The sequence below is a fragment of the Ranitomeya variabilis genome, chromosome 5, assembly GCF_051348905.1.
Source record: "Ranitomeya variabilis isolate aRanVar5 chromosome 5, aRanVar5.hap1, whole genome shotgun sequence".
Lineage (NCBI taxonomy): Eukaryota > Metazoa > Chordata > Amphibia > Anura > Dendrobatidae > Ranitomeya > Ranitomeya variabilis.
In genome coordinates, this window is record NC_135236.1 from 494,162,390 (window position 1) to 494,176,162 (window position 13,773).

General features: G+C 45.5%; 1 protein-coding gene across 1 annotated transcript in view; it reads right to left on the bottom strand.

The window, feature by feature from the left end:
- LOC143775069 (tyrosine 3-monooxygenase-like) overlaps positions 1-13,773 on the bottom strand; it is a 271,622-nt gene that overhangs the window by 223,694 nt on the left and 34,155 nt on the right. The window contains exon 2 of the mRNA XM_077262903.1: positions 4,614-4,702. Coding sequence (XP_077119018.1) covers positions 4,614-4,702 — 89 coding nt within the window. The remainder of the gene's footprint in view (positions 1-4,613; positions 4,703-13,773) is intronic.

Sequence of the window (13,773 nt, forward strand, 5' to 3'; positions counted from 1 at the left end):
TAACCGCATAGTCCACTATCTATTTTCTGCTATCTAGACTATTGGGCCTCACTTTGCTGAATCTAGTTCATCTCTACGTTTGTGTTTTCCTCTTGCCTCACTGTTATTATTTGTTGGGGGCTTTCTATATCTTTGGGGTTCAATTTCTCTGGAGGCAAGCGAGGTCTTGTTTTTTCCCTTTAGGGGTAGTCAGTTCTCCGGCTGGCTCGAGACGTCTAGAACCAACGTAGGCACGTTCACCGGCTACTTTTAGTTGTTTGTGTCAGGATCAGGTATGCGGTTAGCCCAGTTTCCACCTCCCTAGAGCAGTACTTATATTTTTGCTATCTTGCCGGAATATCAGAGATCCTCTGCCATTGGGATCATAACAGTGGACTCAACTTACTAATTATATGATATCTGGGAGCAATTAGTCACATAGGATTTAATTTAGGGTATCAGACTGCATGTGGCTGAATGCAAATACAAATCAGAAATTTTAGATGTATACTTTTAACCCCTTAGTGACAGAGCCAATTTGGTACTTAATGCTCAAGCCAATTTTTACAATTCTGACCACTGTCACTTTATGAGGTTATAACTCTGGAACGCTTTAACGGATCCCGCTGATTCTGAGGTTGTTTTTTTCATTACATATTGTACTTCATGTTAGTGGTGAGTTGGTAACATTTCTTCGATATTCCTTGCAGTTATTTATGAAAAAAATGGAAATATGGCAAACATTTTTAAAATTTTGCAATTTTCAAACTTTGAATTTTTATGCCCTTAAATCAGAGAGATACCGTATGTCACACAAAATAGTTAATAAATAACATTTCCCACATGTCTACTTTACATCGGCACAATTTTGGAAACAAATTTTTTTTGTTAGGTAGTTATCAGGGTTAACAGTTGACCAGCAACTTCTCATTTTTACAACAAAATTTACAAAACCATTTTTTTAGGGACCATCTCATATTTAAAGTCACTTTGAGGGGTGTACATGACAGAAAATACCCAAACTTGATGCCATTCTAAAAACTACACGCCTCAAGGTCCTCTAAACCATATTTAAGAATTTTATTAACCCTTTTATGTGCTTCACAAGAACTGAAACAATGTGGAAGGAAAAAATGAACATTTAACTTTTTTTTTAAAACATTTTAATTCAGAACCAATTTTTTTTATTTTCACAAGTGTAAAAAGAAAAAATTAACCACAAAATTTGTTGTGCAATTTCTCCTGAATACGCTGATACCCCATATGTGGGGGTAAACCACTGTTTGGGTGCACGGCAGGGCTTGGAAGAGAAGGAGCACCGTTTGACTTTTTCAATGAAGAATTGGCTGGAATTGAGATCGGACGCCATGTCGCGTTTGGAGAGCCCCTGATGTGCTTAAACAGTGGAAACCCCCCACAAGTGACACCATTTTGGAAACTAGACCCCTTATGGAACTTATCTAGATGTGTGGTGAGCACTTTGAATGCCCAAGTGCTTCACAGAAGTTTATAATGCAGAGTCGTGAAAATAATTGTTTTTTTCTTCAAAAATGATTTTTTTAGCCCCCAATTTTTTTTCCCAAGAGTAACAGGAGAAATTGGACCCCAAAATTTGTTGTCCAATTTGTTCTGAGTACACTGATACCCCATATTTGGGGGGACCACTGTTTGGGCACACATCAGGGCTCGGAAGGGAAGTAGTGACGTTTTGAAATGCAGACTTTGATGGAATGGTCTGTGGGTGTCATGTTGCATTTTCAGAGCCTTTGATGTACCTAAACAGTAGAAACCCCCACAAGTGACCATATTTTGGAAACTAGACCCCCCAAGGAACTTATCTAGATATGTGGTGAGCATTTTAAACGCCCAAGTGCTTCACAGAAGTTTGACGCAGAGCCGTGAAAATGAAAAATAATGTTTTTTTCCACAAAAACGATTTTTTTAGCCCCTATTTTTTTTTTTCGCAAGGGTAAAAGTAGAAACTGGACCCCAAACATTGTCCAATTAGTCCTGAGTACGCTGATGCCTCATGTGTGGGAGTAAACCACTGTTTGGTGCACGGCAGAGCTCAGAAGGGAGGGAGCACCATTTGACTTTTTGAGCACAAAATTGGCTGTCGCGTTTGGAGATCCCCTGATGTACCTAAACAGTGGAAACCCCCCAATTCTAACTCCAACCCTAACCCCAACACACCCCTAACCCTAATCCCAACCCAATCCATAACCCTAATCAAAACTCTAACCCCAAAACACCCCTAACCCTAATCCCAACCCTTACCATAACCCTAACCTCAAACCTAACCTTAATCCCAACCCTAATCCCAATACACCCCTAACCCTAAGCCCAACCCTAAACTTAACCCTAATTCCAAACCTAACCCTAATCCCAAACGTAATCCCAACCCTAACCCTAATCCCAACTCTAACTCTAACTTTAGCCCCAACCCTAACCCTAACTTTAGCCCCAACTCTAACACTAACTTTAGCCCCAACTCTAACACTAACTTTAGCCCCAACCTTAACCCTAGCCATAACCCTAGCCCTAACCCTAACTTTAGCACCAACCCTAACCCTAGCCCTAACTCTAACTTTAGCCCCTACCCTAACCCCAACCCTAACTTTTGCACCAACCCAAACCCTAGCCCTAACCTTAACCCTAACTTTAGCCCCAACCCTAACCCTAACTTTAGCCCCAACCCTAATCTTAACCCTAATTGGAAAATGGAAATACATACATTTTTTTTATTTTATTGCTTTTTCCTAACTAAGGGGTGATAAAGGGGGGGTATTTATTATTTTTTCGATTTTGATCACTGTGATAGGATCTCACAGTGACCAAAATAAAGAATCTTCCTCTGCCGGCAAGCAGATCACAGCGGGCGCACTGCGCATGCGCCCGCCATTTTCTTCCCGGAGGAAGAAGCCAGCGGCCAGGAGGGGACGCAGGAGGACCCAGGGACACCAGTAAGTATAACAGGGTAACCGATCCCCTTATTTCTCTGTCCTCTGATGTGCGATCACATCAGAGGACAGAGAATGACAGACATCGCTTTTTTTTGCAGTCGCCGGTAAACGGTTAATTCCCTTCGATCGCAAAACAGGGGTCATTAAAAACCGACCCCGATCATGTTCTTTGGGGTCTCGGCTACTCTCGGCAGCCGAGACCCCAAAGATCTGCAGGGTGCCGGCCGGCGGCATTTTTTTCCAGGCAGAAGATGGCGATGCCCATCGGGAGCCATGAGGAGCATCGGGGGACACAGGTAGGTATCTGGGGGCGATCGGGGACCCCATTTCTCTGTCCTCTGATGTGCGATCACATTGGAGGACAGAGAAATTAAATGGGAAATCGCTTTTTTTTGCGGCCACCGGTAAACGGTTAATTACCGGCGATCGCAACCTGGGGATCGGTAGAAACTGACCCGAATCATGTTCTCTGGGGTCTCGGCTACCCCTGGCAAACGAGACCCCAGAGAAAATCTGACTCTGGGGGACGCTATACACTTAATTAACTGCGCTGTGGTTTAAGTACCCTTAACTGCCGCCGTTAAAAGGCAAAAAGTATAATTTCCTTTACACTTTATACTTTCTGCTTTGTGTTGGTATATCACATAAATATATAAAAAAAAAGGCGTGGGGACCTCTCTATTCTTGATAACCAGCAATGATATAGCTGACAGCTGAGGATTGCAGCCCGCAGCTGTCAGTTTTGCAATGCTGGTTTTTAAAAATAGAACAGACCCAATGTCACTTTTTTTTAATTTTTTTTTTAAAGTATTTATTTACAGCATAGGTGCCGGATAATGGATATTCCCATCAGCGACAACAGGCATACGCTGATGTGGGTAGTATTTTCTCATCAGCTAACACCTGTGACCAGAGGTAAAAAATTTTCCACTGGTCACAGCTGATGGCTCACAATGTCATTTTACAGCGTGGGAACTGCAGCATTCTAACCAGTGGTAATGATCTTACTGCCAATCAGAGGCAGTGTTTGTCACGCTGCCATGCAGATCACAGCATGGCATAAAATGGATGTTCCAGCCCCCCATTCAGATGGGCCCGGCTTCAGGTTCGGGTACTGTTCTGGCACCCAAACCAAACTTTTTTTAATTGTTCATCTGAACCAGCCGGACCCAAACATCCAGGGTTTCGCCCCTCACGAGTTATGAATACTTTTTCACGATGCTATATGTGCAAAAGTTTCCCTATACATTCCACATTGAGATCATCGAGGGTAATAGAGATGATCATTTTGATTCACGGAGAATCAAATTTATATATAAGATACATAATATTTCAGTTGAGCAAAAGGGTTCACAAAGCTAATTTCTAGCCTTTTGTTAACCCTGACTCAACTTTTTAGAAATGTGTTGCTGCCATCAGTTTCTAAATGAGTTAATTTTTTCAAATGATATAGAAAAATGTATTTCAACTTCTGGTATGTGTTCTATGTTCTGTTGTGAATAAAATATGGCTATAAGAGATTTCCATATCATTGCATTCTTGTTATCGTAACAATTTACACAGCATCCCGACTTATTTTGGAATTGGGATTGTATGTATACTCATATGTAGCGGATGGTTGCATAACAATCAATAGACATTTTAAGTTACATTTTATTTAGTAATACTTACAGGATGATCTTTGTTGAAATTTGGCTCAAATTTCATACAAAGGTGCTGGCACTTATCCAGGTCTTGAACTTTTCTTGGAAAAGAAAGAGCTGTTTGAATGACATAATAAAACATACACTAGAGTCACAAGAAGAAGCTCAAATATACAATTATCATCAACTTTCAACACGCTTTTCTCAAATGGTACATGATGTTGTAAGACTGGAATATGTATAAAATTTAAGGTCATATATTAAGCATTAAGCTAAAGGGGTTGATCATTTTTGGGGACAATTTTTTGGTATCGAAATGCATTTATTTGGAGAAAGAGACCATTTTGCCAATTAGGTTTTATTAAAAATGTTGCAGCATTGAGCATTTAGAGGCTCTTGGTTTCCTTTTGCATTCAACTTGGATGTGATCTTAAGTTGTGCGACGCAACGGGAGGGGGTGAGGGAGCTGGTAAAGGAAAGCCCTAATGGTAGGGAGAGGGGGAAGATGGTGACCCCTCAACACTCCCCTTATGCTGAAACCTGCGTTTCAATCAAGCCACTGAATCGGGTCACCGCCCTAGTGACTTCACGGAGGGTTCGTTCGCAACATCCAATAACATCATCCTCCTTACACTGGGCTGCACGCTGCAGTCTCTAACCAGACATAACTCATCTAATAGATGAGCAACTTTGCACAGATCCGTCTATACTAGGTGATGTACAAACACCCAGTGTTAAAGTCGTCACCAGCAGCATAAACTAGGGTGGTAATGTTTATACATACGTTACAGGAGATGGTAAAGTACTAAAAACCATCTCCATCAACATAGTTTGATCATTATAATGCACAATGACAGTATAAAATAACTATGAAGTGAATTTAGCAGGAATGATTACAGTCTAGATGTTGTAACAACAGACCAAAATTATGCTTCGCAACACTGAGCAATATCAAATGGCAGGATAGTAGCCATTGCCAATTATAGATTACTAGAAATAGGCCCGATGTTATCGCATCGGGAGTGCGGTGAAATTTTAACGAACTGCGCCTGCGCAAGTGACCTACACGTCACCGCTATTCCTGCGCATGAGTAGTAATGACGCGGCTGTTACTGAGCCTACGTGGGAATAGCGGAGACTTGTATGTCACTTGCGCAGGCGCAAGTGACACTGCCGCGGTGCCTTATAGGACAGCGGTTGGAAGTCCCAACTGGTGATTATATATATAGAGTGTATGCTTAGTGGTGCTGACAGGAGAGCGGACATGTCTCACGATGTTTGTGCTTTCCAACATCAGCTGTGACAAAGACCGTCAGGTCGAAACGCGTAGCTCTCTTCACATGTGTTATGGCATTGTCCCAGGAGTGTGTCCTTTTTGATTTTAATATGTTGGATTAAAAACTAAATTTTATCAAGAAGCTGGAACAACTTTTCTTTGTTTTTGGCTTTCCAACATACCGTATTTTTCGGATTATAAGATGCTCCGGATTATTAGACGCACCCCAAATTTTGAGGAGAAAAATAAGAAAAAAATATTTTTTAATAAAATAGTGGTGCTTCTTATAATCTTTGCATCTTATTGCTTACCGGGGGTGGTGGCTGCAGTGAAGTGGGGTCCCAGGGTCGCAGCTGGAGGAGGCAGGAATGGGGAGATGCTGCAGGCCGCAGGCAGGGATGAGGGGGGGCTCCGATGTGCAGTGCGCTGCTGCGGGGGTCTTGTGCTGCTGCAAGGTGTCTCCGGGTGACCAGCGGTTGCTTGCTGGTGCTGTGGGTGTCTCCGGTGCCCAGCGATGCTGCGTGTGTCTCCGGTGCCCAGCGGTGCTGCGTGGGTGTCCGATGCCCAGCGGTTCTGGGTAGGGTCCTGCACTACCATGGTTCCATGTTCAGTTCTCTCCAGGAATATGGGTGCTACCGGTGGCGGTGCATGCGCAGATGGTGATTTTGGGACCAAGATCTCGAGAGATGAGATCTCAGCACCATCTGCTCATGCGCCGCCCCCAGAGGCGGCCATATTCCCAGAGACCACTGAACATGGAACCGTGGAAGTGCCAGGGCTCTGGCCTCTCACAAAATGTCGGCAAAGCCCTGGGCAGCTCCAGACACCCACGCAGCATCGGCCAGCAACCGCCGGGTACCCGGAGATACCCGGACACCCCCTCATCCCAGCCTGTGGCCTACACCCACGGTCAGGGCCGTACTGTCCATTTGGTAATTCTGGCAAATGCCAGATGGGCCTGTCTGGTCGTGGGCTGCCTTGTCTGTAATGTTGTTAACAGAATCGGTGTTCTCAAGACACCCATACTGGTAAGAGTTGTGACGGAGCACAAAGTCACCGACAGTCACTTACCCCACCAGGCCATGGGTATCATTAGAAATATTGGTCTTGTAGTAAATCTTGTTTTCCTTTATCCACGTTTATATTAGTAATATATCCCATCTGGAGCTTAGGAACAGTGACAACATGGGCCTGTGTGATTTCAAATGCCAGGGCTGAATTTCATCCCCAGTCCATACCTGCCCACGGTATCGGTAAGGCATGTTCGCTTTCCGGCCACAAACTGTGCCTGCGCAAGTGACACTACCGCGGTGCCTTATGAGATTCGGGGACAGCGGCCGGAAGACCCAACAGATGATTATTATATAGGATAAAGCCACTGAAATGGTACATTAAAGAGGATTATTCCAAATTCAAATAAATAGGACATATAAGATGGCATCATTGAGACCCAGCGACTTAACCCTATTAAAATGGAAAATCCATAGGGCCTCCTTACGCAGGACCCTGTTCTCAAAATCCTTCCACCTCAAGGCTCCAATAATAGACAAAGACTGTGCCTGCAATGGTAGATCCCCTTCTGAGAATATAGATTAGAACACATAGTGGACATTAATAGAAAGGAAGAGAAACCAATGGCCAAACACTTCTGGTCACATCATGGTGGAGATGCCCACTGTCTTAGGTTCCAAGGAGCAGAGGATTTCTGCCCGTTCTTTGATAACAGGGTCCTGAGTAAAGGCCCCGTCTCACATAGCGAGATCACTAGCGAGATCGCTGCTGAGTCACAAGTTTTGTGACGCAACAGCGACCTCAGTAGCGATCTCGCTATGTGTGACACGTACCAGCGATCAGGCCCCTGCTGCGAGATCGCTGGTCGTGTCAGAATGGCCTGGACCTTTTTTTGGTCGTTGAGGTCCCGCTGACATCGCTGAATCGGTGTGTGTGACACCGATCCAGCGATGTCTTCACTGGTAACCAGGGTAAACATCGGGTTACTAAGCGCAGGGCCGCGCTTAGTAACCCGATGTTTACCCTGGTTACCAGCGTAAATGTAAAAAAAAACAAACAGTACATACTCACCATCTGTTGCCTGTCAGGTCCCTTGGCGTCTGCTTCCTGCTCTGACTGAGCCGCCGTAAAGTGAGAGCACAGCAGTGACGTCACCGCTGCGCTCTGCTCTCACTGTACGGCGGCTCAGTCAGAGCAGGAAGCTGGTAACCAGGGTAAACATCGGGTTACTAAGCGCGGCCCTGCGCTTAGTAACCCGATGTTTACCCTGGTTACCCGGGTGCTGCAGGGGGACTTCGGCATCGTTGAAGACAGTTTCAACGATGCCGAAGTCATTCCCCTGATAGTTGGTCGCTGGAGAGAGCTGTCTGTGTGACAGCTCCCCAGTGACCACACAGCGACGCTGCAGCGATCAGCATCGTTGTCTGTATCGCTGCAGCGTCGCTGTGTGAGACGGGGCCTTTAGGAAGCCCAGTGGATTTTCCATTTTAATTGCGTAAGCCACTGGGTCTCAATGACCCTATCTCATCTCCTATGGTTGACAGTGGCAGTGCTAACTTCACTGCATAGTAACTATTATGTGGCACACTAGTTAGTTAGGAGCTAGAGATGATCAGTCAGAGTGTGGTGTTGGGAACTCTGTAATACAATTATTAATTATAAATGCTAATATGATTTTCAACAAGAGAGAGGTTAGATGGTGAAAGCCAGAGAAGAAGGGTCAAGGGTAACTAGCTATGTAATGTACAAAGAATGAAGTGTTAATGGCAAATAGCTACAAACAATGTGTCTTATACATAGAATGAAGTGTACTTTTGTATGGTGTACCATTGCATTCAATTGTGACATACTCCAGGCAGGGCCGGCCTTTGGGGCAGGCAGATCAGGCAGATTCCTGGGGTTCCCACTCCTGGGGTTCCCTGCATCTGCAGCCCCTTTATTAAGTGCCCAGAGAGTGTACAGCAGTGAATAAGCAGTGAGTCCCGGAGCATCTCTCCCAAAACCCCCTCCAGCCCCCCCTCTCTCTTTTCTCCCTGCATGCAGTCAGGTTAGAAGTTGCAAGTGAGGGGGAGGGGCCCGATTACAGCACAGCAGACAGAGGTCTGAGCCGGGCCAGGAGGAAGATGCCTGCAGTATATAGTATGATTGTGTATATCTGTGGTGCATGTGAGTATATATATTATATATACACACACATGTACATACAGTATATAGCATGTGTATGTATACTATATTTGTATACTGCATGTGTGCAGTATATTGTGTAAATACTGTACATAAACTGTATAAGTATGTGAGCATACTGTATATAAACTGAAAGCTTCTGTGTGTATATACTTTATATATATTGTGCATGTCCAGGGTCGGACTGGGGTGCCTAGGGCCCACCAGGGGAATTGACTCTAGGGGCCCACCCTATGGCTACCATAAACGGTTTTATTACTTTTCATTTTTTTGCCTCTCTCACTAAAACGTGAGCCTTTTAGCAAGCTGTACAGTGTGTAAAAGAGAACAGTATTGTGCACTGTACTATATCAAAGTTTTTCTTGTTAAGAAATTTATTGATTGCAGTTAACAGAATCTACTATTTAAAATCAGTAGTAGTTTTTCTCACACATAGAAATCCCTTGTCCTAGGTAAATTACCCAGTCCGTAAGCCAACGTAAACAATATTCAAAGTGAAGCAAAATTTATCTAACATTTTCAAGTGGAAAATTTAATAAAATGAATCCACCTCTGTCACCATCTATCCACCCATATAAGGTCTTTTACAATTGTCTTGGGAAATACCTTATAAGAGTCAATATGTAGTGTTGTAAAACATAAACACTCCAATACAATTGTGTTGCTGCGCCCCCTGGTGGCATAAACGTATATGAACTCTAGCGTGGGGATTTTTCTGAATATTTTCTCACGCTAGAGTTCATATGAGTTTATGCCTCCAGGGGCTGCAGCACCGCAAGTCACCTAGGCTGCATTCCATTCATTCCCCAGTTTTTACAGCCAGGGGTGGCTGCATTAGCAGGCTCCTGGCTATAAATTTATTTAACCCCTTCAGATGGATTTACAGTGTGGGACATGACTGTACGGCAGACAGGTATGGGATACTGTTGCTTTTTTATTTTCCTTTTTTTCAGAAGACAAGGGTCATCAGTTGGATTGAGTGTACAATAAAGATTTTAAAACCCCATGTGCATTTATTTCATTAAAATACTTTATTCATAAGGTGTGTGTGTGTTTTTTTAACCCTTTATTACTATTGGATTAATAATGGATATGTGTTTTATTGACACCTCTCCATTATTAACCAGGCTTAATGTCATGTTACAATAGCAAGGTGACATTAACCCCTTATTACCCCATATCCCACAGCTACATTGGAGTGGGAAGAGAGAGGTTAAGTGCCAGAATAGGCACGTCTTCCAGATGCTCCTTTTCTGGGGTGGCTGGGGGCAGATGTTTTTAGCCAGGGGGGCCAATATCCAAGGTCCCTCTCTAGGCTATTAATATTTGCCCTCAGTCACTGGCTTTCCCTCTCTGGTGGAGAAAATTGCACGGGAGCCCACACCAGTTTTTTCTGTGATTTAACCCTTTATTTTAACACCTAGAGCTCCCAAATTTTGCACACACACACTACTAACATTATAAGTGAGGGATATGTAAAAATCTAACAGATATGCCATGGTTTACTGTATGCAAACCATGTCTCATATCATGTTGTGTTCAGTAAGGACTTAGCAAAAGCCGACAATTGAATTACCGTCTTTTAAGCTATCTAGCTCTGTATTAAATATAAATATATGCGTGTGTCTCACTGACATTACATATATATATATATATATATATATATATATATATAATTGTCTAAGGGTCTCTTCCGTCTGTCTGTCTGTCTGTCTGTAACGGAAATCCCAAGTCGCTGATTGGTCACGGCAAAACAGCCACGACCAATCAGCGATGGGCACAGTCCGGCAGCAAAATGGCCTCTCCTTACTCCCCGCAGTCAGTGCCCGCTCCATAATCCCCTCCAGTCAGTGCTCACACAGGGTTAATGGCAGCGTTAACGGACTGCATTATGCTGCGGTGTAACGCACTCCGTTAACGCTACTATTAACTCTGTGTGACCAACTTTTTACCATTGATGCTGCCTATGCAGCATTAATAGTAAAAAAGATCTAATGTTAAAAATAATAATAATAAAAAAAAATAGTTATATACTCACCGTCCGTCGGCCCCTCGGATCCAGAACAGGCCTTTCCCGCTCCTCGTGACCCTCCGGTGACCACTCCATGCATTGTGATCTCACGAGATGATGACGTAGCGGTCTCGCGAGACCGCTACGTCATCATCTCGTAAAACCGCAATACACTCTTGGGACTGGAGCGCGCGAGGAGCATCGGTAAACGCTTCGCCTGGATCCGGAGGCCAACTGAAGGTGAGTGTGAAGTGGACGAGGGCAAGGCCGCCCATGTATATCCATGATCTGGCTCAGCAAAACTTCCACACCCAGATTCCATTTTAGCAAACATATCTTTACTGTTATACATTTTTCCTTAACACAGCGGAACACAATAATAAACAGCACAAAATATGCCTATCCACAGAAATAACGTGTAATACAAACTGTCCCTCACTTTCCCTATCCACACGTTACCAGTCTCTTTGCTCCAGGAGGTTATCTTCCCACGTCGCAGGCCTGTCACTGCAGGGGGACGCTCCAGCCGAAGAGAAAACAACAGGGATTAAACAAAATTCCGTCTCTCAGGTCCAAACTGTAGTCCTTGGGGTACGGCAGGTAGGGGTGGAATGTTCGGCCTCTCAACAGAGGACCCGCTTACAGTTCGTGGGTTCAGGGTCTGTGGAGATGTCACCGCTGAGTGCTCTGCAGTGTGGGAGCTGGGAACAATCTGGAAGTCAGCTTTCAAGGGAGGGGAATCATCCAGGCAATCTCCTATGTCGCATATATGGGAGGACGCCAGATCACACACTGATCTCTCTCTGCACAGACAGACTTCCAGGGCTTTTTCTTCCTCTCCTTCCTGATCACATGACACAGCAGGGGGGAGTTTTGCAAATACAGTTTGTTTCCCTGTAATCACATTCGACATAGGTACAACTTCTGGCCACACGGGGGCAGTGTCTGTCACAGATTCAATGTCAATGATCACAGAACAGTCAGAGCCGGCCAGCTCATTACACGCCCCCCCACTTGAAGGTTGGCAGTCCCTGTCAACGACTGACTCCAGGGCGGCGATGGCTGTGGAGGTTGTAGGACCCGGCTGTGAAGAGGGCCACACATATTGGTCTCTGTAGGACTGTCCCGGGGGCACTCCTGCGTTGGTCCTAGCTGTCCGCCTAACGGGTGCTAATCTCTCTCCCCGATCAGTCACCCCACTCTCTGCCCCAGTCGGTAAGTCGGTCGAGGAGGTAAGGGGTTCAGACGCGTCAGTCAGGCGAGCCGGGGTAGGTATGTCTTCTACCTCTACATCCCCGGTGTCGGTGTCTCCCACAGTATTAGTGATATCCATCTCTCTAGGTATCACAGGAGGGGAGTCAGACTGAGAACGGCAGGGGCGCAACACGTTACGGTGCAGGGTGCGGAGGCTGCCGCTGTCTTCGCCTTGTACTTGATAGACGGGGCCATCAGGGTACGGGTGTCCAATTATTCGATAGACTTCGGTCTCTCACTTGGGCCGGAGTTTTCCTTGCGGTTTCTTTATACGAACTAGGACTAGTTGACCCACACTCAGTAGGTCTTCTTGTACTGGAAGTGGATCAGCGTGGACCTGGTCCTGGATCTGCTGTTCCACCAGCCGGTAGACAGTTTCCATCCTTTGACGGTGTGCTTGTAGCCAGGAAGGATAGGTACCACAGGTGTCTTCATCAGAGTTAGACAAGTGTAGCTCATGGATGCTTTTGCCCGGGCGGCCAAAAAGGAGGGTGTAAGGCGTGTATCCGGTGACAGAATGGACTTGATTGTTATAGGCCCACAGCATTTCTGGGAGGAATCGAGGCCAGTCGGGCTTTTTGTCTTCTGCTAAGGTTCGGATCAGTTGTAAGAGAGTCCGGTTGAAACGTTCACACGCGCCATTCCCTTGTGGATGATACGGGGTGGTCCTGGACTTCTTGATTCCATACATCTGCTGAAGTTCTTCAATGACTCGCCCTTCGAAACACGCCCCCTGATCAGAGTGTAGCCGTTCCGGACACCCGTAGACCCGAACGAAGTGCTGACAGATGGCTTGTGCAGCTGATTCGGCAGTCTGGTCTTTGGTAGCAACAGCGACGGCGAATTTCGTGAAGTGGTCCACCATCACCAGACAGTACTGGTAGCCACTATTCGCCGTTCCGATCAACAGATAGTCCACCATCAACAACTCGAGGGGCCTGGATGTGCTAATGGTCTGGACTGGTGCACGCTGCTCAGTAGACTTGTGGAGTTCACATGTACGACAGCTTAGGCAGACGTTTTCAACCAGCTTACGAAGTCCTGGGCAAAAAATGAATTGCTGGGTCCACCGGAGGGTCTTGTCTATGCCGAAGTGGCCGTTCCTTCTGTGGGCTTCAGCCACCATCTCATGGGCTAGCTGCACCGGGACGACAATCTGCAAACATTCTTCCAGCATATGGGATAAAAGGGCCCTGCGATACAAGACTCCATCCTTCATGATCAGCCGATCCCATTGGGCAAGTAGGGCAGAAGCCCTGGTTGATAGTCGGGCTCTTACTTCGGAGGGTGGTTTCTCTTGTGTCTTCACGTACTGTTTCAGTAAGACGTGTTCAGGGTCTCGATCTTGAAGCTTGGCCCATTCTTGTTGGGACAGGGGGGACCCCACTACGGCTTCGATCCCGCCTACAGCATACTGGCGGCTATCTTCTATTTGTTTAGCTAGCCGGGCAA